A 24131-nucleotide genomic window follows, 5' to 3' on the forward strand; every position below is an offset into this window, starting at 1 on the left:
ATAGATGTGTACACACAACAAAATGACTTCAGCTGAGCACACATCAGGAGATCAGGTGATACTGGAGTCAGCAGAGTGCGTGAGGAGTGTTAGAGGGCATCAGCATTTAACTTGTAAGGCTGATTCTGTTATGTTTTAATCAAAATCCTGCTGATTTTGCAAGTAAAGGAATGCTGGAGATTGTTTAAAAGGAGGCTGCAAAAAGAAACACAGACAAACTTGCTTTGCAGGCAACCTTTGTATATTTTCTTGTTCACAGATCGAATCTTGAACCTCCTGACCTGCTCGCACACAAATCAGGGCTGCCCCCATTATATCAAACATGTTTGATATTTAGGATTGAAATCAGGATGATAACCGCTATATGATTACATCAGTACTTTCACAATTGCCAATGTGTGACTGCAAAACAGCTGCTGAACGGGTTCATTGGAGACTGAGAAAATCACTTGATGTTTCGTAGTAACACAGCTGTCTGTAATAATGTGTCGAAAACATATCACAACCATAAGGTGAAAGAGAAGCGCTGGGGTGAAATCTCCTCAGTTTTGAATGTCCTGGGTGAGTGTAGAAACTGCTAGCATGCTAGCTAACATAAGGCTTTGTTCATACTGTGCGTAATTTCAAAAACCCAATTTAAATCACATACGAATTTGGTTTGCATTGGTTTTGAAAAAAATAGTGTCTGACAGGCAGAAATATGATCATTTTTGCTGTATAATATCCATATGACTGCTGACAATTCTGCTTTGCCATCACAGGAATACAATACATGAAATATCTTACCAACCACAAAACTTTGAATTTAAGGGCTTTTCTAAACTTGTAATATGAATATCTAGTTTACCTGTCCCGAAACCTGGTCCTCTTTGTTCCTCTTGGCTTTGCTCAGTGTGTCCTGGTAGGCCTGGGCCAGTGGTTTCTGTGTGTTTCTCAGTAAAGCATTGGGGTTCTGCAGAGCCACCATTGTGCTCTCTGCATCACCTTTGTCAATGGCCTCATTAATGGCAAAGACAGCAGCATGTACTACAGATATAGATAAGAAAGAGAACAAATACATGTGATCCTGACCAAGAAGATTATATGTATTAAATATAAACATATGAATAGGAGAAACAGGTGAAGTCCCTCACATGCAGCTTCATCTACTGAAAGCTCATTGGCCAGGATGCCACCGATCTTGCTGAAGGTGGGCATCTGGATGCCATATTTATCCAGTTCTTTCCTCATGTTGCTGATTTCTTCCTCTGTGGAAAGAGAATATGAAATGTTATCAATTAGGCTACATATTTTACATATATCTTTTTATGTTATTACTTATTATGATCAGCACAGATAAAAATAGTGACCAACATGATATCCGTACTTATTCACGTCGAATAAATCAAGGGCCTTGTTACTTTAAATCATTTTACAATACACCTTCAAAGTGTGCCAACACCAAACCACTACAGAATCAACAGCAGCACAATGAATAAGCTGTAATATAAGAGATCTAGTATGCAATTTTATTAATAAAAGTCACGGGGCAGTTTCTGTGCTCTGATTTGTATGAGAGTGGTGTGTCCGTCAAGTGGGGCATTAATATAGCTTTTTAATACATACACTGTCATTCAAAAGTTTGGGTATTAGTTAGATTTTTTATGTCTTTTTACTGGAGTCTCTTATGCTCATCAAGACAGTATTTATTTGAACAGAAATTCAGAAAAAACATTAATATTGTGAAATATTGATTTCCTATTTTAATATGCTTTAAAATATAATTTATTTCTGTGACACAGCACTGAATTTTCATCAGCCATATCTCCAGTCTTCTGTGTCACATGATCCTTCAGAAATCATTCTAATATGCTGATTTATTATCAGTTTTGAAACTGTTATGCTGCTCAATAAAAAAATGTACTGACCCCAAACTTTTGAATAGTGGGTGTGGTGTATATTGTAACACTGAATTTATATTTTGAAGAAACACGGTTCCTGAAAAAAGTATCACAGGTCCCAAAAAATAGGAAGTACAACTGTTTCCAGTATTGAATATAAAGTTAATTTAAATTTCAAGAAATTTTCACAAACAACATTTTTTTTCAACAGTTTTATTCTGTATTTTTGATCAAATGAATGCAGCTTTGATCAGAATCAGAAAAAAAACTTCTTAAAAAAACACATTAAAAACTTTCTGATCTCAAACTTTTGAATGGCAGTGTGTGTGTGAGTATATAAACTTGCCCCCCCCAATGTTCAAGACATGGTTACGGCTTTGTACAGTATGTGCTTGCAGGTATCACATATTTATGACTGAAGTAATAGGTTAAGGATTAGCCTTTGAAAAAAACTATTTATTTATTGTTCATATAATTACTACTGAATATGTACTGCGGTTACAGGAAGACCTAGTACTTTGGACATGAGCTAAATTGTTTGATTTTTGTGTCATACCTGTAAAGTCTACTTTCCCCAACAAGTCCTGGATCTGAGGGGCAATTCCCAATTTGTACAGGTACAAACTACACAAAGAAGAACAAATAAATACATACATAAATAAATAAATGAACTATATAAAAGCAAGAGATTTATACACAACAGACAGCAGAGAAAACTGGTCTGAGCTGAGGATGCACAATAATTTTGGAAGTTAAAATTATTGTGCATTTTCATTTCTCTCCAAAATGGTAGAATAATAAAAATGAAATAAAGTTTCACCAAAGACAGTTTTTCAAATGTTTACCACACATTTATACAGTACACTGAATTCAAGAAAATGTAAGGACATGTACCAAATTTACATAAACACAATTCATTCACTACATACAGTATACACTTCAAAAGAAAATAAATAAATGCACAAACACAGGAACATATCATAAAATCACATATCATAAATCATAAACACCATCCATTTTACTCTCTTAGTCTTACTAAAATATGAAAAAGCAACATATCTAACTGAAAGAATATTTAAAATTCTTTATTAAAAATATATATATTCCAAAGCAACTCCTGTCCTCAGATGTGCTGCTATCTAGGCTTTGATCACACAGTCATGCAGCAAAGTAAATAGTTGATCAACTTCTCAATTCCTAATGTGTTAAGTTTTAGATGTCAAATCAAATGTCATGTCAACTACACAATGAAACTCTATGGTATTTTAATGCAAACTCTTGCATTAAAATGTCACTTGGTAACAGCAGCCAAATTATACAGGCAAGAGACATGTTCCCAGTTTAATTCTGTGTTGTGCCCTAAGGCCACAACCGTTGAGAAGCACCGTTTTAAATATTTTACTAGCCTTATTTGCAACACAAAGCATTAAAATCATATATGTAGTTCTAATGTTCATCCACTAGATGTCAGTATGCAGTTGAGTTAAGTAAAGCCCTATAATACTTTTGTAAAAGGAAAATAGCCTGCAGTTAGTGTGCAACAGATGCTGGAAACTGCATTAAATTTGTATCTGTCGACTGATTGAGGACAAACAGACAAACAGTAATGAATTATTGAAGGGTTTTGAGCGGTATGCGCCTGAGCGTTTATGACAGATAAACTTAACATGCCTTCCTTAACTTTGACCCCTACATCAACAGCCAGAGAGATAGACACAGTCTGGTGTAAAATATCCTACATTCTACACAAGGGCCAAAGGTTAAGTGGTTTAACGGATATAAGAGATGTAGGTCACTATACCTCATGAGTCACAAGCTTGTTTATTGTTTAGAACTATGCAGACAAAAATTTCCTTGGTTATCAAAATATAAATACATAATATATATATATATACTGTAACCTAAAACAATGTTGATCTTGGAAATAAAATTAAAAGAAAATGCTTATATACATGCGTCTACTATCTAATGCAGAGTATATGCTGATGGTGATTTAATGATGCCTGAGCCACACAGGATTTTCTCTGGGCACAGTCACAGTGTTGTCTAGTCTTACTGAGTGGGTTAACTACAGGCTCAGGAAGGAAGAGTGTGTGCAAGGCAGAGGGAGGAAGCCAAGCAACCCACACACAAGAGAGAGAGAGAGAGAGAGAGAGAGAGAGAGAGAGAGAGCGAGCGAGCAGGAAAACACTATCGGTAATCATTTACCGTAAAAGAAGCCTTCCTGTGGTCATTCATTAGACACAGTCCCTTGTGCACACCAACTGCTAATGTCTAAATCTTACAATTTGCATACATTAAGATACTAATGACTTACCTGGCTTTTTACTTCAAAATGATTCATAAAGCGTTTTCTACACTGAGTCATTGTATGGTTTCCTATAAATAACTTAACATTAATGTTAAGTTACAAGTGACTGCTAAATGAAACGTTCTGAGGATAGTGATGATGCCCATGCAAAACTCACTGTCACACTTCTAGGTTATTGTGGGTGGTTGTCAGGGTGTGGTTACTAATGTCTTGTGAGTTGTGGTTTTTCAGAAAAGCCCACCCATTCTCTGTGATATTATTGAACTAAATATAGTTTGGGTTCCTTCTTAATGCACACAACTGTTCTACAGTTTGGGGTCAGTAAAATTTGTATATATTTTTTAAAAGCAGTGTCTTGTGCTTACCAAGGTTGCATTTATTTGATTATTATTTATTCCTGTGATGGCAAAACGGCCTTCAGTTATCATTCTAATATGCTGATTTGCTCCTCAAGAAACAAATTTTTATTATAATCAATGATAATAAAAACAATAGAGTTACTGAAAATAATAATGATGCATTTCTTGGGTTCTTTGATGGGTAGAAAGTTCAAAAGAACAGCATTCATTTGAAATTCAAATCTTTTGTAACATTATAAAAGTCCTGACTGTCACATTCAAGTGTTCAAAAATCTTACAACAAAATAGGGCTGTAGCTATCGAATATTTTAGTAATCGAGTATTCTACCAAAAATTCCATCGATTAATCGAGTAATCGGATAAAATGTGTTTTTGCTTAATTAAAGTGCAATATTAATTATGCAAGAGAAAATAAGACTCCTGGGTCTTGTGACGGTCACGGAGGGACCGCACGTTCAACATGGACGTTAATACGCACAAACACACACCGAGACTGTTTGGTGATACAAGAGTTTATTGTAATCAAAACACTGCTGACTCCTTGCAGTATGCGACTTCGGACGCAGCGCTTGTGTCTCCTTCCGCTTTGTGGGTGACGTAACGCGTTGAGTCACATTAAAAAAATCATTGCGAAAGAACCTGACGTGAGATTTCAAATAAATTAAAAGAGGCTCAATTTTTGTAATCGAGTAACTCGAGGAATCGTTTCAGCCCTACAACAAACTTATGAATGATGATGTACATTTGTAACATTTTTAAGCTGTAGAAATTAACATTAGATAATGTATTCTGAATGAACAATATGCATTAAATGAGCATTAATATATAATAATAGTGTAACATTATATTTGTAAATTAGCATTAACCTAATAGATAGCAATAACCAAACGGAACCTAAAAATAAATGGATCTTTACTGTCACTTTTGATCACTTTAAAAATAAAACATAACATAATTCTCATGAGCTTTTATTTTAAAGGCAGACATTTATAGTAGGACAGACGAGACACTGCTGTCAGATTGTATGTAGCATGTTTCCACTGGTGGCAAACTACAACAGGAAACAGAAACCTCTGCTAATCTCTGAGTATACGCTTCCTGCAGTGGAGGGCGGGAATCTGATATCATAACAGTGAAGGATCACACCTCAGAGTTCATACTTCAGAGAATTCAATCCTGGGCAGGCCATAAAAACTGAATGGAGATCATCCATGAAGCAAATAAAAACATAAAACATAACTGGATGGATGCGCTTACATCCTGCAGTACTGCTCTCAGGAAGTCAATGACCTGAGGACGATCTGCATAACAGAGGACGTGTGAAAAGCAGTTTTGTCTCTGGAGCACGGTGACAGGAATTGTCAGGAAACAGTGACAGGGAATGACCTAAGACTGGCAGGAAGTTAAGCAGCAGGCCTGGTGGGTAGATGCACCACGAGGCACCCCCTAGTCAGACCATTACCCCAAAAAACATCTGCTTTTCTCAGTGGTGAGATTGCCATGACAATGGCTGCCGAGAGGAAGCTGCAGTCATGCTCTACAAACCTGCTGTCACAACTGAAAGATTGCGAAACCATGACCACAGAGTAACCAGCATTCTTATAATTTCAGGTTATGAAACCCAATGAAGCAAGCTTATTAGCTAACGGTCGGTGAATCTGTTTTAAATATTCAATGAAAAAAAAGGTCTTTAGTACCTCAGTGCATGAATGCAGTAGATCACCTTGGGCATATTCTTGCGATCATACACATCGGTGGTCTCAGGATAGAATATCTGAAAGAGGAATAACAATATTCAAGATTTTTAATAAATAATACATTACAACAACTGTCTTCTATTTGAATATATTTTAAAAATGTAATTTATTCCAGAATTTTCAGCTGTGATTACTCAAGTCTTAATTGTCACATGACCTTTCAAAAATGATTCTGATATGCTGTTATTATCAATGTTATTAAACAGTTGATAATTTTTTTCAGGATGATTTAATTTAATTTGTCCTTGCTGAATAAAACTGTAAATTTATTTCAAAATGGATAGTACTAAATGGATATTAACTAAATGTAGAGTTAATCAAGAATGATTGGAATATAGTGGAATATAGTGGAATATATTGATTGATTGATTGATTGATTTGTCAAAATATCTTCTTTCATGTTTCACAGAAGAAAGTCATACAGGTTTGGAGAGTTCATTTTTGATCTCTTTTATTCCAATGAAGACATTTCTATAGCACACAATGAAAATGACATTCTAGAGAACTGTGTGCTGCCAACTTTATTTGCAACAGCTTTGAAAAGATCAATCAATATATATCCATATAGAAATGATTTACTGAGTCTGAACAGGCCTCCAGACCTGAATCCCACTGAACACCTTCAGGATGAATTGAACAGTGTCAGCCCACATCAATACCTGACCTGGATGCTCATTTCTGAATTACAGCAAGTCCTTGCAGTCATTTTTACAATCTAGTGGCAAATCTTTCTTGTAGAAGCAAAGGGACTCACTAATAATGTCAATGCTCTTGAAAATATTTAACAAGCACATATTGGTGTTCAGTGCGCACATACTTTTATCTATATAGTGTATCTAAACATGATGCCCTTTTACTTCTGTGGCTTTATGTAATGCACTGCACATTGCAGTTTAGCAGTTAAAATTAAAATAAATAAAATTGTATAGAAGCATTTCTGCATTCATCTTATGGTACATAAAATAACTATCCATCCACTGGGCACACAATGTGTACAGGGGACAGTTTTGTTTTGTTTGATTATGTTAATCTAATAAAAAGCACTGTTATCTTCAGAGAGAGAAGATGGCAAAGAAAAGTGTTTCTTTAAAACTGTGAACTTGGGTCTTACCTTGGGCAAACCAACAGACTCCATGGCTCTGAGCCACTGCACAGTGTTATCTGTGTGTCTGAAATGTAGTCCTGAGTGCTGGAGAAAGTACAAAACAAAATAAATACATGCAACAGTAACATGTTTCATGCACATTTCATGAACCGTTAAAATGGAATTACACATAAAGCTTGAAAGTGTTGGGAATCTGTTTCTCACTGACTTTTGTTTCTAATAAATGCATCTAATTAATAAAGTAAATGAGCTACTGAAATGCATCAGACAGGTACACTACAGTTCAAAAATTTGTGGCAGTTATTCGTTTTTTTAAGGAAATTAATAGTTTGAAGGGTAAACAGAAGAGAACAAACATAAATGAACTGCAGATATCATAAAAGTTCAATAATTGAATGTAACATTTTACAAAGTAGTCTGATTCAATGGAGAATCAGAAGGCAGAATCCTGACTAACTAGAGGAGGAGATGGGGATGGAGTAGAGTAATTAGCTATTGAGCAATGTGAAGCTGATGATAATACTGAAGGATGGGTGCTGTGATAGGTGTCACATCCCTATAGGTAGATGTGGATCAGCTGAGAGTCAGCTGATGTGAGCGTGACTAACGTGACCTGCCAGAACTGACGCTGACGCTTGATTTCACAATACCGCTGTTTTTTTTTATTAAGAAAATGCAGCTTTGCTAAACATAAGAGACTTCTAAAAAAATGGCAATATAGCCTAGTTATTCAAAATTTTATTAACTATGTACTAAACGCTCTTAAACAGCAATAATTATCATTAGTTTCAGCACAAACATGACTTTCTATGCTGTGGCATGCACACTGAGTTCACCACAAAATGATTGGGTGTACAGTACATGCATCTTTACCTGATTTACATAATTGCTTTAGTGAATCAGGTACTAAAACAATGCAGATAGCATATGCAAATAAACATCACTATCAGTGGGCACAATTCAGTCTCAGGGAATTCCCAACCTAAAATTTCTCCTCCCATGGGAATGAGACTTTCAGGATGTGAGAATGTCTGTGTTGCATTTGAAAAGGCACATCCTGGTAAAGCAATGTGACATACTGGCTATGTTCACAAAGTCAGTGTTTGGGGTTGAAACCTATATTTACTAAAAGGTGTGACTTTCCAAATGTACTTTTTAGGAGCAGCTGGGTAACAGTTCTGTGCTGAGCTAAAGAGTTGCTAAAAACCAATAAATAACATAAGAAAATCAGTACCTTATAACGAGATTGGTCCCTGTCATAAATCTTCTTCTCTGACACCAACTGGGGAGCAAAGAACTTAGCCAGTTTTCCGAGATAGACGCCATTCCTCAAACCATGCTCCAGTTCTGTTGTGGGAGGCAGCTGCTCCCCCAGACAGGCCTCAATCCATCTGAAACCAAAAGGTTCACATTTTAGCTCCTCAAATAAGCAAGATATACTTAAACGTAATAGACTTACAGCAAACGCTAAATATTACAACTGGTAGGTATTTCACTACAATATGAAATCGACACTTTCAAATGATAGCACCATGGTTTTACATGCATTTATTTATTCATTATTTATTGAATATAATATACTTCAAAACAGATTTCTACTGGAAAACAAGTGTGTTAACAAGCTAAGCCTTTAAATGAATTACAGAAGAGGAAAAGCTGAAGGCACAAAATCCATTTATTAACAAGAATTAATAACTTAATAAGAAAGCACAATCATGCTTATTGGCATCAAAAATTCTCTCTCAGCATCATTAAATATGAGATTAATATTTCTAAACTTGTTAAAGAAGTAAAAAAAAAAAAAAGTGAACTCAAGAGGATCACAACCTGTTTGTGTCTTATTCTCTTATTTTGTATAAACCCTTATGTTTTCTACATAATAGCCTGTTAAAAGACTTGGAATAAAGAATATGAACCAAAAATAAAAATAAAATGTGAAAGGACACCTGTTTTCAAAGCCAAATGTTAAATATTGACATGAACAGTTTATATTAAGGTACTACTGTCACCCTTCATCTCATGTCAAGACTGCAGAAAAACGTTTTCCCTTGCATTTTTAAAGAGTTTCACGTATACAAGCAACATTTTTTAAATGATTTGCGTATACACATATCTGTGAAAACAGCCAAAAAACCATGATGTCATTGGTGATGACGTAATGACGTCAAGTCTATCAAACATTCAAATAAAGTCAGTAATCATAACTTTAGTCAGTTAAAACCTCATAATCATGAAAAGTTTACAATTAAGTTTTGTAACAACGCACCCAAATACAGTAACAATAATTTGCATAGGAGGATTTAAGTCTTGAAGTTATAAAGTAAATAAATTAGGTGTCATCAGCGCAAAAACCATGATCCACTTACTATACATAATCCATTGCGATTTATTTGTTATTAAATAAACTTACGTTTTGCCAGATTGCCCCTGATTCAAGCCTTCGGTTTACCGGTTTTGTTTTATTTATTTTTTTGGAGCAGTTTTCACAAGTCAGTTAAAATGAGTAGAACAGACAGGTGTTCATACATAACTTTCAATATTTATTGCACATTACATGCACTCGTTATTCCAAACACTGGTCATCATTAACTATAAATACAGAACAGATATTTCATAAATCATGCCTTAAATCATCTTTAGAGTCTTAATTATTGTCCAATTTCCCTGAAAACCCCTTTGGCCTATAATCTAACAGAATCTACAGTTTAACAAAATATACAGATTAGGGGAAGTCGTGGCCTAATGGTTAGAGACTTGGACTCACAATCGAAAGGTTGTGAGTTCGAGTCTCGGGTCAGCAGGAATTGTAGGTGGGGGGAGTGCATGTACAGTTCTCTCTCCACCCTCAATACCACGACTTAGGTGCCCTTGAGCAAGGCACCGAACCCCCAACTGCTCCCCGGGTGCCGCAGCATAAATGGCTGCCCACTGCTCCGGGTGTGTGTGTGCGTGTGTGTGTGTGTGTGTGCGCGCGTGCACTTTGGATGGGTTGAAAGCAGAGCATGAAATCCGAGTATGGGTCAACATACTTGGCTGTAGGTCACTTTCACTTTTTTTTACACTTTCAATTTCAGATTAGATACATTCATCTTTAAAAAAAAAATTACATGCATGCACAGTATCATCAGCTCATCGGTTCTCAAGTCGGACGCGTCCGACAGAAACGGTTTTCGGTTCAGTGTACTGGTGATCCAAAAACCAATGCAACCAGTTCTTGACTGGAGAACGAAAATCAGCTCATCGGTTCTCAAATCTGACATGTCCGGAGGAAACAGTTCCCAGTTCAGTGTACTGGTGATCCGAAAACCGATGCACCCGGTTCTTGACTCGAGAACGAGAACCGCTCCAGCAGTGGGCATGTTCGTTCGTTATCTGGCTCGGCTCGGTGTTCATCTTCAGTTCGGTCTTCACAGCAGTTCAGTCAGTGTACTGTTTGAGTAAATGAATTACTCCGGGATATTGGTTTGTTTTAACACAGAGGGAGTGTCAGCCACATTAAAAAAGTTAACAGCTTAAGTCATTAGTGGATTAATGCTTATTGGAGACGCGAACCGTTTCAAACTATTCAGTTCGATTTGGTGAACTGGTTCAACCGGTTCACTAAGAAGAACCGGTTAAATCGAATGAGTCATTCGCGAACCAGACATCACTATTGAGCAGCCACAACACTATGTACTGTGTATGTGTGTTCATGCTTGCCTTTAAAATGCTGCGCATGTCTACATACCTAACACATACTACGCACGCGCATGACATCAGTCATGACATCAGTGTTTTTCAAAGATTCCCATTCATGTATCACAAAAAAATCTCACCATAAAAATGTAACTAATATTTTTTGTTATAAAATGTTTTTATAAATTGAGACTTTTGAGACAAAAGGATGCATTTAATCGAAAGTGAGAGTAAAGCCTTATACACTGTTGCAATATATTTCTATTAAAAAAAGGGTGTTCTTTCCAACATTCTATTCATCATATAATCCTAAAACCTCATGGTTTCCACAAAAATGTTAAGCAGCATAACCGTTTTCAACATTGGTAATAATAAGAAATGTTTAAGCACCAAAACATTTCTGAAGGATCATGTGACACTGAAGACTGGAGAAATGGCTGCTGAAGACTCTGCTATGGCATCATAAGAATAAATAAATTACATGTATATTACATTCAAACAAACAAACAAAAAACTTTATTTTAATGTTTTTTGTTCTTACTGTATTCTTAAATAAATAAATGCAGCCTTGTTAATAACAATTAACATCTATGTATATATTATATATTCTGAATTAAACATTGTTTTCCTTCCAAAAGAATTTACAATACATAATTTGGAAAATAATTTACTATGTTTTAATGTGCAATAATAGCTCAAAATCATGGTTATAACCTTACATCATGGTTTATTAAACTATTACTAGTTTCCCAGATCACTGAATTATTGAAAATTCACCTGGATCATCCAGGACAAAAACATTCCAATCTGGTTGCTACTAGTCAGTGACCAGCTGACAAAAGTCACCTTTGACATATTCAGAGAAAGCCATATTGTCATGGCACCTACACTGGCATATCTTTTCCCTTGCCAGTGAAGAAAACTGGCATTGGGCCCTTCAGGGCTGCCCAACCAACTGAAAGCTAAGTGTCCTGCATTCAGTTCAAAAACATGGGGAAGTCTTGATTTAAAAAGCTCAAATATCTGTAATTCATCCCTTCTGCTGATTCATGGGTGATTCTATGCTTAAGCAAACGAATCTATAATCAGCGTTAGAATTGAACAGATCTGGTTGGGTAAGAAACATGCTATACATTGAAGAAAGTTAAACTATTTAGAATTGATTGAATCAGTTAAAATGTCAATATTATGCTGCTGTTCACAAACCTTTAGTTAATCATTTGTCACTTCATTCTAACAGAAATGAAAGCAGAGTTTAGAGCTGGTAAATTCAGAGGTCACTGGCACGCTTAATTCATTTTGAGATACAGCAGAATCAGGACTCCAGACTGCGACTAAAATGGTCGCATTTGTGACCAAAAATATTAAATTGTGAATTAAATTTTGCAAATTAAATTTTGTGAATTAAAGGTGCATCCTCGTGCTACATATTCCAACAGAGGAGGGAGGGCGGGGTTCAGGAGGCAGGCATGGGGCAAGCAAGGGGCAGGCCATGGGAAGAGGGCAGAAACAAAAATAGTCCAAAAAAAGTCTATGGGGCAGTGGAGGGTGGGATGAGCCATCGGGAGGCCAGGAGCAGGAGGAGCAAGATGGAGATTCAGAGACCAGCTAGAAAAGCAGCCCATGGTGGAGACGACGGAGGGAGGAGTCATGGTGGAGGATGGGCTGACAACTCCAGGGGGGCGACTGATGGAGACGGAGCTGATGGACAAGGAGCTCGGGATGCTGCCGAGCAGATGGAGAGCAAGGGGTGGAGACGGAGCTGATGGACAAGGAGCTCGGGATGCTGCCGAGCAGATGGAGAGCAAGGGGACACTGAGAATCCAGATGGCCAATGCGGAGCTGATGGCTCAGGCGACTGAGGTAGAGATGGGGATCCGGAAGACTGGGGCAGAGCCAGAACAACTGATGACGAGGGAAGAGCCGAAGGGAAGGAGGAGCCTGACAGAGCCAGAGGGATGGAATGATGAAGCGGAGCAAGAGGAGTGGAGTCCTAAGGCAGCGGATGGTCGACAACTGACTAGGATGGAGCCAGAGGGACAAGGGAGCCCAGTGGATCCAGTGGATTGATGGGCCATGGTGGAGACAAGGGAGCTAGGAGCCAAGGCGGAGCTGATGGGTCGAAGGACCAAGGTGGAGTCCAGAACTTGGAGGCTGGAGGCGGAGACAGGGGAACCTCCCGCAAAAGCGGAGCTGGAGACTGGAAGTCCCAAGGCGGATCAGAGCACCCCGTTGGTGCTGACTGAGGGTGAGCTGAGGAACTGAAAGGCCCCAGCGGAGATAGGGCTGAGGAACTTGCTGGTTGTAGAGGAGGTGGGAGAGGGAGACTGGGTGGATGCTTAAGAGATGTAGGAGAGTTGGACAGAACAAGTGGAGACCCAGGAGACGTAGGAAAGCTGGACGGAACCAGCGGAGACCCAGGAAACATACAAGGCAATCGAGCATTGCGTTAGTTCAGTCAGGCCACGTTAGTCACGCTTGCATCAGCTGACAGTCAGCTGTTCCTGATGTGTACCAATCCAATCTTGACACCTATCACCTGCGGTCTATTTAAATTCCCATTATTCAGTGTCTCTTCCATCGCATTGCTGCTTGCAATTAACTCCCTCCTCCAACCCCAACTCCACCAACTGAACCTGTAATCCGATTTAACTTGTTCTTTCTTTACAGTGTCTTCATTGGAGGCGGTCTCTAACACATTTTGTTTACAACTCATGTAATTGTGAATTGTAATTATATATGCTTATAATGGTTCTGTTCTGTACCCCAGTGGGGTTTGTCTTGCTGCTCTCCCTGCTCTGTTCAAGCATGGCTGCATAGACAGGCGTGTGGAGTGTTGCCCAGAACATAACCATACCGCCAACACTAACTGTATGCAATTATAATTGTCATAAATATACTTGATGGAAGTGGTCCTGATTGAAATGGAGATTTAGGGAAACTAGGAACAACCCTTCCAAAATATTCAATCAAATCCTCCTCAAAAATGTCCAAAAGTTCTTCAATATAGCTTCCAGAGGCCAGTTGCAGCTCACCATCAATGGCGGGAGTGTGGACGGGGCATCCCTCCAATCCCTCGATCTCCACCAGAACTCCCTCGGGGGTCGGGCAATGTTGCTTGCTCAAACACCTGGTCGAAATGGTCTAGAGGCTCAGGCTTCAGAACAATGATAGGCTCAGTCGCAGTTTTACACCCTGGGTCACGTGTCGCAAAAGGCTCAGGCTCTCTGTCTGCAGTGGGCTCAGGCATTTGCTCCATGCAGCGGATGCTGGAGATATCCTCCTCAGCAGGGCAGACAGAGTCCATTATTCTCCAGTACCCACTCCACAAATGCGGCAAAACTTTCCTTTGGCAAAGCAGCTGGACTGCAGGCAGGTCCATAGTGGAAAAAAAGGCAAAGGAAAAAATGCCACAAAACTCTTAACTTTGGAGTTCCAGTATTCTGTCACATGTAGCTATCGAAAGCACACAATGCAGGAGTAGGTCAAAAGGAACAAAAGACAGAAGATCAGGAACATATACAAAAGTCCATAACCATGACACCTAATCTCTGCTGCACAGCAATGCTGATGCACACCTGATAAATGCAGCTTAGTTGTGCAGCATGAGAGAAATCGAAATAACAGAGATATCAAGTAAAAGTGCAAAAAAAGCATTGTCTATTTTGTGCACAAATTTAACAAACTAAAACAGCTGTCAGCTGTGTGGATATTGGCAATACCATTAACATTTATAATTTTTTATCATTACTAATATAGCTTCTTCTTAAAGGGTCATGAAACCCCAGACTACTTATTCTAAGATTTTAGCAGAGGTGTTTGTGTTGCACATCATAGAAGACAATGTTAGCATCCGCTTATTTTAACTGTTGGAGAAAATTTGTTAATTTTAAGCTTTTTTGCTCCATTTTCATCTTACGGATTTAGAATCTACATTGTGTTGACGTCACGATTTTTGACGTGGCAATGGACTATAGTACATTGATGACGTGTCGGTGTCTATTCAATTATTCATGAGATTGCATGTTTATCCTATGAGAAGACGCTTCGCTTAATTATTCACAACAGCATGTGTTCATTTGCTATGAAAGACTCATCAGACTGTGAAATGACATCGCACACATTAACAGAGAAACATTCATGGATTGCAGAAGAGTGTTTTTTTTTTGTAATAAGAGTTCGGCACAAACGCGATTCATTCACTTGGTGAGTGGAAACGTTTTTATAGCTCTGTGACACAACCTGTCAGAAGGCTTATATAAACGCCACAGAATAATATATATGTCTCATTTGTGAGTCGCTTTGAATAAAAGCGTCTGCTAAATGACTGAATGTGTAATATGTTTTCGATGCAGAGTGCAAATGACTGTGCATTTATTTGTGCTTTTAGCTCGATGGGAGCGAAATGAAACTTTCTGAACGCAAAGCTTTGTGTGCTGTCTCCCCTCTTTCTTCCCCCTCCCCCAGTCTGCTGCACACCACGCCCACTTTTTTAGCATTTTTTAAAACCGTGGTGAGAACTAACCTGTGCTGAAATGGGGGGTTTCATGACCCTTTAAGATCTTAGTCTATATGCTTTGTTCTGTTAATGCGTGAACTTCATATTATTAGAAGCACATTTGCTGTCCAGTAATTGCAAAAAGCTTTGTGCTTTGTTACTTTTTAACCCTTTAAAACCGAATGTGTCGGCACCGACACAATTTACCATCCGGTATTAATGTTTTCATAACTCAGCAACCGTTTGCACTATGAAAAAAAAAATCAAATTGCGTCTGATAGAAGACAGCTTGTGCTTTAAGACAATATACAGCTTACAGTTTTTACCAACTGCTTATACACAAAATCTTTTCATGTCACACGATTTTTGAAACCTCTCACTCAAAGTGCAAAACTACATGTCAAATCTTCAAAACCATAAGCTATTTCTCAGCCTTTGACTCCGTTTTCAATTGCATAAAACACTTTTTTCAAAACACTACATACAATTCTCTACCTAAATCACAAAGATCTATCGGGAAGTGACTTGTTTTCATTTTCCAAACACAGCCAATCAAAATGCTACACTTATTCACCAGGTCACATAGACACACTCCTCACATGTGCAAACACTAATTGCTTAACTGATCACTAACCAATCACTGCTTTACTTTACAGTAGTATAGATAGGCCTATAAATAGGTCAGAGGTCAGATTACCAGTAATGGTTGGCTTAATAAATATTTTCTGTTTCTACATTGCATTGGCGTTTCCGGTGTACTTGTTACCCGTCTCAGCAGATTCATTTCACTGTAGAACATTGTATTGAAATGTAGATCTAAGCCTATGAAAGACCAAAGAGCTTTAGATTTAGAACAGCAGTGTTTACATGGTATATTCAAAAATTAATTGTTATGAAAGAAGTGTTTGCCATTTGATGCAATGCTTAATTCTGACATGTGTTTACGGCATTTTGAATACAGTGTTGCATTTTGAAGGAGATGTGAGGCATTTTGCATTTTGTGTGTGCAGTTCTGAGAATTGTGTGTAGAGTTTTGAAAAAAGGAGACTTAGTTTTGAAAACGTGTGTAAGCAATAGGTAAAAACTGTAATACGGTAACTGCATGCTTTCCAGCAGCAAAAACATGGCGAAAAAAGGTTTTACACGAGAGGAGGCGATTGATTTGATCTCTGATGACACCTGGGAAGAGGCTAAACATGATTCATCGGAACCGGAGTCTGTATTCAGACGTTGTTGAGGAGGCGTGTGTTGCTGGTTTTGATCCAGTCGTGGATTAGTGAAGCTTATTTATTTGTTTCTTTCTGGTGAATCGATGAAAAAAAAAAAATAGTCAGACTCCGTGTTTCTCTTCGGAAAAAACACAGTTTCACACACTTATATGTGCGTTGCACATAAGTGTAAGCACGTATGTGCATGCATGCGTTCATATTTGCTCATGTAACGTTAGCGTTATGTGTATCCGTGCGTGCGTGCGTGTGCAAGCATACATAAATTTCTGTGTCTATATAAGTGCATGGACATATCTCTCTCTCTCTCTCTCTCTCTCTCTCTGTGTGTGTGTGTGTGTGTGTGTGTGTGTGAGTAAAGGTGCCTGTGTGTGTATGCGAATGTGTGCGTGTATGTGTACATGTATGTGTGTGTAAGTGCATGCATGTGTGCATATGTTTATGTGTGTGTTTGTGTGCTACTGCTAATGTGTGCATGTGTATATCTGTGTGTTTGTGTGTATGTGTGTATGTATGCATGTGTATATCTGTTTGTGTGTATCTGTGTGCATGTGTATCTGTTTGTGTATGTGTGCATGTGTGTATCTTATACAGTCTATGATGTGTATGCAAATGTGTGTGTGTGTACGTGCATGCGTGACTTTGTGCATGCATGCATTTATGTCTATATCTGTATATTTGTGTGTGTGTGTGTGTGTGTGTAGGTGCATGTATGTGTGTGTGATTGTATGCAAATGTGTGTAAGTAACTGCAGGCTTTATTTTTATTATTTTATTGTATTATTATTATAGTTATTTTTTTATTATTATTATAATTTTAAATTTCTCTTACTAATAAATTGCTTCATAATGAAAAGTATTTTTATGTACATATATAGTGAGTTTGTAACACATGCTGCTTTGTTTTTTTTTCAGTGTGGCTTCTCCAGTTATCTATGAAGAAACAAATGGGCCATCTACATCGAACACAACACCATCTCAGAGGGGCCGGGGCCGTGGTCGCAGCTGTAGCTGTACAATAAGTACATGTGGGGGCTTGACATCTCCAACAAGATGCTCAGAACAAAGTCGGTGCCCTATAAAACAAGTGGTATGTGACCATTTTCCAGCACTTCCTGGACATTGCAGTGACCAACAGCTTCATTTTACACAAAGAGCTGTGTGCCATCCACCATGATAAGCTCATGACACGGTAAAACTTTCAGGAGCTGCTAGCTGCTCAGCTCACAGGTGTTCCCCTGGATGGCAGCTCGAGAGAGATGCGATCATCTGCCTGTTCCTGTGAGTGATACTCAAGACCTTTCACAGAGTTGCATACTATGCAAAAGGAGCACCCAATGGAAGTGCCAGGAATGTGATGTGGGACTATGCATGCAGTTAGACAGGAACTGCTTCAGAGAGCACCATATTTAAATGACTGGGTCGAAGGATCCAAAAACGCCTGGAGAACTGGAGTAAAACAAATTGCTCCTGAGTGAAAACTGTGCAATCCAGTGTCTCAAAAAGACTTGGATATATGTATTATAGTTCCTTTTTCAAGATTGAGGCATTAGATTCTTTCGATCATGAGTTTTCAGATGTTTTCTAAATAAAAACCAGTACAATTTCTTCCCGTTTTTATTTTTGTTGTCTATTTAAGTTCTATTCACTAACTTATCACACAAAATAATGTACAATAACTGTAATTTCCTGAAAGTCTATAATTTTCAGAAAAAAATGACACCTTGCACTTGAAGATACCACATTATGTTATAATTTCATACTCAAAAAACCAAAATGAGTGAAAACGGCCAATTTTAGCTTTAGGTTCTAAAGGGTTAATCAATATAATAACAATAAATACAGTTCTGGCACTCTTTAATGCAGCAGGCGCGATCCCTTTAGCGCCTCAGTTCAAGCGGCAAGTGAACATGTTATATATTTCTCTTTACTAACATTACTATAGTACATAATGGACTTGAACTAACATATTATAGCATTCACATGTAGTGTTAAATTTAGGATCTGTAATATTTTCTAATGTTTTAAAAGAAGTCTCTTTTCAGCAAGGCAGCTTTTATTTGTACAGTAAAAATACATGCCTAATTCAAGAAGGGGGTCTGATGGCCAAAAAACATTATTTTACTAACTTATACATTTTTTGTTCAATTGTGCTTTGTTGGTATAGTGTCTGCTAGAATATTCAGTGTTAAATATTTTTTAATTGTGGTTTTGTAATCGATTTTTTTCTTTGAAAAGCAAAACAAAACAGCAAAAAGCACATTTTGTCTATTTAACATATGTAAAGGTGATAAAAAAAAATTGCAAAATACATGGGAGAAATAAATTAGAAAAAAAAGGTGTTTGGTATTCGGCCTTTGGCCCAGTGTTTCATTTTGTTCGGTTTCGGCTACGGCCAAGAATTTTCATTTCGGTGCATCCCTAATAAAAATTCTTATAATAAAATAAATAAAACACATTTATTCTGTGGCACCTAAAAATTTTTTTTGGTGCCTAGGTTTTTTTCTTGTAGGAGCCAATGGCTCCTTACTCGACTGTTTTGTCTGAAGCCATGAGAATCAAGACGGAGATACTGGCTTTTATTGTGTCATAGTGGGTTACATCATGATTCTGATCAAAGAAACCCTCTTTGATATCTGATGCTTCTCTCTAATGGACTATAAGATGACATTCCTTGCATGTCCATCCAGCTCTTTAGGTTGATTTAATTAAAGACAACATAGATTAAATGACAACGGCAAAGACAACACTCTGCCCAGACATGCGTCAGCAGTTCCCCAGCCTCCCACAAAACCTGCTCTGTTTCAACACAGCCCATCTGCTGGAGCGCCTCTAAATTACATCAAACTAGTACATGAGATCACATCATTGATAGTGGTCGACCGATATGTGTTTTTTGACAGCTGATGCCGATATCTTGAAAAGCAGCAGCGCCGTCAAAATAAAAGTCCCACCTCGAACACATCTGCCAAGGAGAAAAACATATCGGCTGATGGCGATATGCCAAATATCGATATATTGGTCAACCACTAATCATTGATATCTAACAAACAATGTGACGTACAGTTTCAGCATCAAGATTTCACGTCAGGAGAATTACAGGAAAAAATATATATATATTAGGTCAAACAATAAATAATTGCCTTTTATATGAGAAACAGCTTGTTGTAACATAGGCTAAAACTGAGCATTGGCCATTATAAAATGTGCATTTCAAAGCAGAAAACAAATTAAAAGTGCAATAAGTAATGTTTATATTTCACAGAGGTCTTGAACTTCATATGAACAGTGCTGATGGATCATGCAAAAAAAATAAATAAATAAAACACGTTGACCATTACCACTATTAACCATTGCCACAGCAGAAATGGCCTAGTTTGTCACCCATGATTAATGTAGTCATTATTGAGCTGTGATGTAATAGGCAGCTGACAGGGAAAATATATATGTTAATTTTAAGCATTCTGAATCCCTCCAGCCATTTCAGTATTAGTAAATCATCTACTACACTATATAGTGAGGTGGTTCTCAAATGTTTTTTCTTCAGTTCATCAAGGCGTGACTCAGCATGTTTGTTGTGTGAAAGTACTGTTCTTAAATGCAAACATTAGATGTTTAATTTTATATATATATATATATATATAGGGGTGTAACGATACGCGTATTCGTATTGAACCGTTCGTTGGACTAATTAATTATATTTGGAAAATAAAAGAAATTGTGAAATATAATGATATGCGTTCAACAAGGTAGCCCAATAACCCAAATGACGTAACAGGCAACGCCCCTGACACCCCCGAAGAAGAAGAAAACACCAACTTATATGTTTATGTTAGGCTACTCAGTCAGGCGCTCGCTCACTCAGTACGTGCTGAAGGCTCGTTGCAAAATGGCCAATGCGTTTAACAGCCCAGAAATAGAAGATCCTCCAATAACCAACAGGTCTGGTTTTTGGGTGCACTTTGGATTCCCTGTAAGCTATAATGGTGATGGCAAGAGAGTGGTGGATAAAAAAAACAACGATATGTCGCATCTAGGGTAGGCTACAAACCCTAAAAAAAAACACCAGCGGGATTACTTGAAACATGTCAACTCATTTACGCCGACATCACCTTAGTGTGTAAGTATCTGGGAAAAGACGGAAAAAAGGAGAAACATACATGCAACAAAACTATCCCCGCAGCATTTAGACAGACATTTCTAACGGATTCAAACAGGGCAAAAGACATCACCACGGCGATTGGTAGGCTACATTTACGTTATAGCCGCGGATATGAGACCTTACTATTTACCATTGATTCTATCATCACCATTTTAGCTTACAGGGAATCCAAAGTGCACCCAAACACCAGACCTGTTGGTTATTAGAGGATCTTCTATTTCTGGTCTGTTAAACGCATTAGCCATTTTGCAACGAGCCTTCAGCGCGTACTGAGTGAGCGAGCGCCTTACTCTGTAGTGGAAAACGTAGGTTTTAAGAACATGCTTAATGTAATTGAGCCCCGTTACAATATTCCTTCACGAGCCCATTTCAGACAGACCGTAATTCCAGCTTTGTTCCAAAAAACATAAGCCCTATAGAGAACCAATTGAGTAAAAACACACTCAATATAAAGAGTTATAGAGTTCCATATAAAAAGTTACATCTTTGTATTTGTTCATAACTACTACAATAATATAACATTTTAATTTTTTTATAAGGAGCTGTTTTTGTTTTATACAGTATGCTGCTAAGAAAACACCATAGAAGATGGGTAAAGAATAGCTCCATCATTGTTCAATGTAAAAATTACTTTGTTAGTTTTAATAAATAAAACATTTTTTAAAAATCAAGGAAATTTATCTGCCAATTTTTTCTTTTTGCTGTATCTAAAACGTACGTGACACCAGTGTATTGTATCGAACCGAACCGTGAATTTTGTGAACCGTTACACCCCTAATATATATATATATATATATATATATATATATATTAGGGATGGGACAACGCGTCGAGGTCATCGATGACGTCGACGAAAAAAATACGTCGACGCAAAATATGCGCATCGATTCGTCGACCTGTTTTTATTTTTCTAAAAAACGTTTGCAAAACGTTTACCTTATGTGCGCTGAATATACGCGATGGCCGGATCAACATTCTGTCCAACGTTATATAACCAATCCAGGGGTTTTTCTGCATTGATCTTTTTTTTTGGCGGGTGTCAAAGCCTTATTTGATCGGTGAGTGACAGTGACAGAGCGCGTACGAGAGAGAGCCCCGGCTGCGCGCGCACTCACAGTCTTCAAACAACACAAGCGCTTCTTGCTCTCTCTCTCCCTTGTGCAAAATCAAAATCATTAAACACGATAGAAAAAGGGCGAAACACCAAAGTTTCACGCGCAGTTTCACTCACAGTCTTCAAACTACACGAGCGCTCTCTCTCTCTCTTCCCCCACCCCTCGTGAATATTAACCAAAATCATTAGACACGATAGAAAAAGTGCGGAACGCCAAAGTTTCACGTGGAGCAATCGGAGATTTTGTTTTCTCCATGACAGGCTGCTGGCTCCCACTGTTAAATTTTTTATTTTTATTTTGGAAAAGCACTCTCTGTATTAGCTTAAAGCCCTAAAGTTTACATTGGTTGTATTCTTTCAATTGCTCTAAACAAGTATTTTGGGTGAACTTTTTTATTGAATGCTAGACATCAAGTTGTTGTTATTTTCATCTGAAAGAAGAACTTTTTTTCAGTAAGCTAGGCCCTATGTGTTCAGTAAGCTTGTTTCAGTAAGCTATGTGTTTTCAAGGCTTCAAGGTTTTATTGAATGCTATGCTCTATAAAATTGCAAAGTAATGCATTCTTAGTCAGTCTTTTATTTTGTAATTTTAAGAGCAATAAACATATATTGCAATATTAAGGAATTCATGTTTTTTTCATTCAGATATGTAAATCAACATGTATAAATTGTTAGTAGTCAATTAATGGGGAGATAATCGAAATGGAATCGCCCCGAAAAATTAATTGTTAGATTAATCGATGCATCGAAAAAAATAATCGCTAGATTAATCGTTTAAAAAATAATCGTTTATCCCAGCCCTAATATATATATATATATATATATATATATATATATATATATATATATATATATATATATATATATGTTGTGTTATTACTAACCCTTAAAGGGTTAGTTCACCCAAAAATGAAAATTATGTCATTAACCCTCTGAGGTCTAAGGGTATTTTTGGGGCCTGGACAAGTTTTGTCATGCCCTGATATTTGTGCTTTTTTCAGTTTCTTATACACATCTAAATGGGTAAAGTCTAATATCACTGTAATCAGCACAAACTGGGCTATAATAATATGTGAGCAGCATGTATGTATAATTTTGTGTTTTTGAGAAAAATATGTTATGCATGGTTAGTGAAAAACAAAAAATGTGAAATCACTTGAATAAGGCAATAAAACACATTGGTTCCCGGGACTTTTGAAAACTGTAGAATTCTTGTAGCCTAGAATTTTTCTTTCTAAATTATGTGAAAATCATCTTGTTTATTCACTTACAGAAAATTTTCTAAGACACTTTTTGTTGGTAAAAGTCATATGCGAGTAGACGTCAACTATCGTGAATATCGTTGTGATTTACACCTGAGAAGACAAAGGCCCGCATAATGAGCTGCATAATGAGCCTTTCAGTCATCTGTGCCACTGAGAGGGAAGAGTTACAAGAAAGAATGTGAGAACAAAATAAATCTATATCATTTTATGTTTGTAGTTTATTTAGAATATATTTAATTATCCCACAACATAATTTAATATTCAATTGTGAGTGCAGTTAAACAGTTTATTAGGAACAATCAAAGCTGACTTTCAAGCTGAATTTTTTGCATCATTACTCCAGTCACACAATCCTTCAGAAATCCATTTAACAATCTTATTTTATACAAAAAAACATTTATTGTTATTATTATCATCATTATTATTATTATTATTATTATTATTATTATTATTAATGTTGAAAAGAGCTGAGAATATTTTTTCCAGTTTTTTTAGGGGGGATAAATTGAAAGAGCATTGTTTGTTACATTTGTTACAGTTACATTTTTTTGTTACATTTATATTATTTACATCAAGCTTTTGAATTGTATACTATTGTATATTGTTATTGAAACGTCATAATATTTCACTTGATTATACATTTAATCAGGAATTATAGTTTGGAAAAAGTCTTTGGAAAAAGTCTAACTAGTAAAATGTTTACACATTATGTGAAAACTAGTACAAGTATATAAATAAATAAAAAGAGACTTACTCATGTTTATGATCTCTGCTGAATAA

General features: G+C 37.1%; 1 protein-coding gene across 1 annotated transcript in view; it reads right to left on the minus strand.

Annotated features, from left to right (window-relative positions):
- The window catches only part of iqgap2 (IQ motif containing GTPase activating protein 2), a 65532-nt gene that overhangs the window by 22099 nt on the left and 19302 nt on the right, over nt 1–24131 (minus strand). The window contains exons 3-8 of the mRNA XM_059550189.1: nt 8647–8803; nt 7419–7496; nt 6248–6324; nt 2437–2504; nt 1134–1247; nt 848–1026 (exon numbers count right to left, since the gene is read on the minus strand). Coding sequence (XP_059406172.1) covers nt 848–1026; nt 1134–1247; nt 2437–2504; nt 6248–6324; nt 7419–7496; nt 8647–8803 — 673 coding nt within the window. The remainder of the gene's footprint in view (nt 1–847; nt 1027–1133; nt 1248–2436; nt 2505–6247; nt 6325–7418; nt 7497–8646; nt 8804–24131) is intronic.

Source organism: Carassius carassius, chromosome 5 (assembly GCF_963082965.1).
Source record: "Carassius carassius chromosome 5, fCarCar2.1, whole genome shotgun sequence".
Lineage (NCBI taxonomy): Eukaryota > Metazoa > Chordata > Actinopteri > Cypriniformes > Cyprinidae > Carassius > Carassius carassius.